At 57.5% G+C, this 5,178-nt stretch overlaps 1 protein-coding gene across 1 annotated transcript; it reads right to left on the reverse strand.

Annotated features, from left to right (window-relative positions):
- Window positions 1-600: 600 nt before the first annotated feature.
- On the reverse strand, window positions 601-4,596 carry LOC103121420 (zinc finger protein ZFPM1). The gene is made up of 4 exons (XM_060183996.1): window positions 4,252-4,596; window positions 3,968-4,063; window positions 3,734-3,880; window positions 601-3,578 (listed from the first exon to the last, which is right to left on the reverse strand). Exons 1-4 carry the CDS (start codon window positions 4,265-4,267, stop codon window positions 1,915-1,917), a joined length of 1,923 nt encoding a protein of 640 aa, XP_060039979.1. The 5' UTR covers window positions 4,268-4,596; the 3' UTR covers window positions 601-1,914.
- Between the last annotated feature and the right edge of the window lie 582 nt (window positions 4,597-5,178).

Raw genomic sequence — 5,178 nt, forward strand, 5'->3', positions numbered from 1 at the left:
ATGCTATTGCTATCTTGGGATGATGGGTCCAGTGTACATCTGGGAGACAAAACAGTTCAGTCTTGGATATGCCCAGGTCTTGGGCATATGTTGGGGAGGTCAAGCACAATTCAGTGAAAGCAGGTGACTGCAGGCTCCTGTGCTGGGGGCTGTGAAACACAGACCCTTATTCAGACAGTACAGCCCTCCAGAGTCCAAAGTGGAGCCAATGACTGGATGGGATTCAGAGGGTCTCTCTGGTCTGGGTCAGGGACCACAGGGTTGCCTTGCCTCCCGAGCTGTCAGAAGATTCTAGAAGATTCTCTAGCATTCTTCCACACATTTCTCTGGGCACTGCCTTTTTAACCATAGCAGGTATTGGCATGACTCACCAGTTGAGTGGAGACCTCCATACCTTCCTCTCCTTCCACCTTTAAGGATTTTTTTGGGGGGTGGGAAAGATAGCACAATGGTTAAGCAGAGAGACTCTAATGCCTGTGACTCCAAAGTTCTAGCTTCAACCCCTTCACCACCATAAGCCAGAGCTAGGCAGTGCTCTGGCTAGGGAAAAAAAAAATGTTTTTTTTTTCCCCTTCCAGAAACATATTCCTGTTCCCCTAGGACCTTTTAAAAATATTTATTTTTAAATTTACATACATTAACCTTCAGGGTCAGGCATGTTTTCAGAACAGTGTGCAGGTCAATTGCAGTCTGGCTTGGAGATGGAGCCTGGGACTCCATGCAAATTCATGCAGAACAATGCAAATGAGGGATGGGACCATGGGCTACTGACCTCTTCCCAGAGGGGAGGTCAAGTTGGTTTGCAAGGAGGGGTGCCAGGGACCCTCCCTCCATCCCTTGTACCGGATCTCAAGTGTGGGAGCCTGACTGCAGTGGCCAGGTAGTCATCTGGTCCAGGCTCTGGACTCAGCACCAACTGGGACAGGCAAAAGGGCATGTGTCTGATGGACAGGGGCTCTGGGCTATGCTGTGGGTTGTTCCTGTTCAACACCTGACACTCCTACACTCCTCTGCAGGGCCTGAGTGGAAGAGGAAATCTGGGGGTCAGGGAGAAACACCTGGTTATTCTGAGGCAGAGAAGTCAGAAGTCATAGTTCATTCTTATCCATTATGGACTGCTAGATAAGCTTGTTTTGGAAAGGCATTCTGCCACTTCAAGTGAAGCTGGGAAAGGACCACTGGGCACATTTTCTAGCAGGAAATCTGCGATAACAGGTTCCTGTGGCCACCCACTGTGAAGCAGTGAGACTACAGCTGGATACACCTGGTACTGCCAGAAATCTCTGGATGGCATGGGTAGTCTCCACAGTGCCAGCAGGGCAGACTGGGGTGCCTGTCTCTGAAGCCCAGTGCTGCCATCATGAGAATACACTGCCCACAGCTCAGGATTTGGCTCCCATGGATCCAGTCTGGGTCATGGTATCCCTCTCCTACCTTATTCATCCCTGGAAGTCAACTGTCCCCTCTCCCCTACCAGCCTCAGCCAACAAAGGGCTTCATCCTTCCCAGGTCGCTCTCACTTCTAGACTCCTCCCTGGCTTCTGAGTGGACTGGTGACATCAGGCCCCAGAAACAGGCAGGGGCCGTAGACTAGGTAGGATAAAACCAACCCTTCCCTTTATATCTGGTGACCCAGATAGAGCTTCTGTGGGCTCCTCCTAGGGCTCTATTCAGCTGACTGTGTGTTAGGAGGGGTGGGGGAGTGTATGCCCATTCGAGGCCCCCTGCCCAGGAACTAGGATGCATCACCATCTTGCTCATCAAACTGGACTTAAGTGCTAAGTGTCCTAGAGGGTACTGCCTACTGCAGTCCCTCTTCAGAGGTCTGAGCATGTATCTGTGTATGGGAGCTGTCCAGGGTCTCTCCTCTGTCAGGACAAGGGGTGCCCAGCCGCTTCCAGTCTGGGTGCTGGGTCATTTCACGTGCTCTGCAGCGTGTGAGGAACAGTAATACTTCTTGTGCGCAATGAAGGTGGACAGGCTGCTGAATTTGATGTTGCACAGGCGGCAGAACCTGTGGTTGCCATTGGGCACGGGGGTTTGCACGCCTTTGTCTGAGTGTGCAGGGGACGCGGGTGGGCCTGGCCGGGGACTGCCATCCGGGGCCGGGGGCTCCCTGCGCTCCGGGCCGCCAGCATGGGGACTGTCCCGGGAGGCAGCCGGTGAGGGGGTCCTGGCCTCGCCCACCCGAAGTCCGTGTGCCAGGCGGAAGTGCTCCACTAGGTCGCAGCGGACCAGGCCATTGGGAGGGCAGTAGGGGCACACGACGGGGGTGTCGTCAGGCGTGCTGCGCAGGCGAGGGGTGGTGGGGCACGCGTATTTCTTGTGAGCTAGGTAGGCGTCGAGGCTGTGGAAGCTCACTCTGCAGGCCGTGCATTCGTGGTAGTCCGCCAGGGCAGGCAGGCTGGTGGCAGGTGCTGCGTCCAGTGCCTGGCGCCGTGGCTTCTTGCTCAGGTCTATTGGACCCTCGGCGGGGGCGGGGCCCGGTTCGGTTCCGGCTGGGAGCCTTGGGGAATTGGTGGGCTCGGGGGTGGGACCCTGAGGCCCCGGGCTAGAAGTCTGGGGGGCGGAGCCTGCCGCCGGGGGGGCGGAGCCTGCTGCGTGCAGCTCGTAGAGCTTGCGGCGCCTGCGTGTGCGCAGTGGCGGTGCGGAGGGCACCGTGGGCCCGGGAGTTCCCGTGGATGCAGGCCGGCGCGGTGGGGGGTCGTGGCGGGAGGCGCAGTAGTAGCGTTTGTGCACCATGTAGGTCTCATGGCGGCTGAAGCGGATGTTGCAGGCTTCGCACAGTGTCCGGCGGGGGTCATCGTCCGCTTCGTCTGCACCGCTGCCTGGGCTCGGGCTGCCCTCGCTGCCCCTGCCGGCCACCTCCGCCTCTGGTGTGGCCGCGCCCCCTGCTTCGTCCTCTCGCGCCCCAGGACCTGGTGACGAGTTTGCATCGGGGACTGGGGGCAGCGGGGGCGCCCGGGCTCGACGGGCTGGGGGCTCGTCTGGGGCACGGCGGCCTGAGCAGTACAGGCGCTTATGCACATAGAAGTTGTTGACGTTGTTGAAGGTGATATCACACTCGAAGCACGTGGCGCCCTTGGGGGCTCCCGCAAGGTGGCCAGCGGGCGCGCCCCCCACGCTCCCCTGCAGGCGACTGTGTACCAGCTCGGACATCTTGGCCAGTATCTCAGAGGCAGGGGGCGCTGCGCCCGTGTCCAGTACGAACTGTGGCAGGAAGAGGGTCCCAGCTGCTAAGCCCAGCTCCCCCGCCCCAGGGCTGGAGCCCGGTGTGGGGCTGGAGAGTTCCGCCTTCACTTTGACCGGAGCAGGGCTGGGTGGTGACGGAGTCCGAGAAGGGGCCGGAGTCCCTGGCTCTGCTTTGGGCTCCTCCACCTCCACCTTGATTGCCTTGGCTGTTGCAGGAGGCTCACCGCTGCCCCCATTCAGGGGGGCTGCTCTGGTTTCTCCGTTGGTGGCCTCTACCACAGCCTTTCTGTCGGGTCCTGGCGAGGGTGTGGGCGCTGGGCACTGGTCTGTAGTGGGCAGGACTCCTTGCAGGGTTGTATGCTGCTGGAAACTGGCCAGGCTGTCTGCTGTGGGGAGAGCCCAAGGCCACCACACTCAGGCCTGAGCAGGTTCTGCTTGGGCCTGACCTGGGGAGGCGTGAGGGTAGAAGGGGCCATGGACCCCAACTCTTGAGTCTCCTGGACAAACCCTTTCCTTCCCACTCCTGGGGGCAGGGACTCACCTGGAGGGAGTTTGGCCACTGGGTGCCCGGCACCTGCTGAGTAGATTTCAGCCTTGGAGCCTGGTTGGCATACCATATGGTTGGTCACCAGGTGGCTGTAGAGGATGTCTCTTGTGGTGGAGATGAAGCCGCAGCTGTGGCAGACACCTGCAGGTAGCTGTAGAGTTAGTGCTGTGGTGTGTGTGTGTGGGGTTGGGCCTCATAGCCCCCCACTATCTCCCGGTTCCCACCTACCGCTCAGTGTGTCTGTATGCACCTTAAGGTGCCGCTCACAGTTGGCCTTGGTGGTGAAGGCTGATAGGCAGATGAGACACACGAAGGGGCGTTCTCCTGGAACACAGATGGGTGAGCTGCCCACCTGAAGCCTATGGGTGGGCTCCAGCAGCCTTGAGCAGCCCCTTGTTGTACAGGTGGGGTGCATGTGTCACCTTGGGTAACTTAGGTGGGGCAGAGGGACACACACACACACACACACACACACACACACACACACTAGGTTAGATGAGGGTCTGACTCACCACTGTGGCTGCGCATATGGATTTCCAGGGAGCTGGCACTGGGGCAGCTCTTGCGGCATTGGGGAAAGGGGCAGATACGTTCATTGGGGTAGGTCTCCTTGGGCTTCTCATCAGCATTGGGGACAGGCGCTCCAGAGTTCTGGCGACTGGCACAGTAGTAGAGGAGGTGGGCCTGCAGGTTCCGCTCACTTCTGTACCAGATGCCACAGTCCTTGCAGGGGAAGATGTCCTCTGTGGGGGAGAGTGGGCACAGCCTGAGAGGGGAGGGGGCTCCAGCAGCAGAGTGGCAGCCTGCAACTCTAGGCCAGAGATAAGGTGGTGGCGCACCTGGTTGAATGCAGGTTACAATGCGCAAGCACCTGGGTTTGAGCCCTCGATCCCCACCTGCAGTGGGAAAGCTTTATGAGTGGTGAAGCAGTGTTGTAGGTGTCTCCCTCCCTCTCTATGACCCACTTCCCTCTGGATTTCTGGCTGTCTCTATTCAATAAGTAAAGAAAGGTTAAAAAAAAAAAAGTAGAAGAAAAGAAAAAGAAAAGGAGACTTTGTCCTTACTGCTTCAGTAATCTTCCAGCCTTAAACAAATACTTTTAATATCTATTTTTCATTTATAATACATGAGGCAGAGAGAAGAGAGACTCCAGAACACCATTCCAGAACGTGAGGTGCTGGAGACAGAACCATGAACTTAAGGTATGAGAGTCTGATGCTCTACCAATGAAGCTATTTCCCCAGCTACATTCTTCCTCTTCACCTTCTGTGACTTCCAGGGATCACATGGTTAGGGTCTGAGTAACACCAAGGTGGTCCTATGCTGCTCCCAGAAGGGGGCTTCAGAAGATGCTCTGATCTTATGAGGGTACCCAGGGGGAATGGTGGATTTTCCAGTGAGTGGCTGAGAGTGTGTGGCTGGGCATCTGTTATGATGGG

This window comes from Erinaceus europaeus, unplaced genomic scaffold (assembly GCF_950295315.1).
Source record: "Erinaceus europaeus unplaced genomic scaffold, mEriEur2.1 scaffold_1128, whole genome shotgun sequence".
Lineage (NCBI taxonomy): Eukaryota > Metazoa > Chordata > Mammalia > Eulipotyphla > Erinaceidae > Erinaceus > Erinaceus europaeus.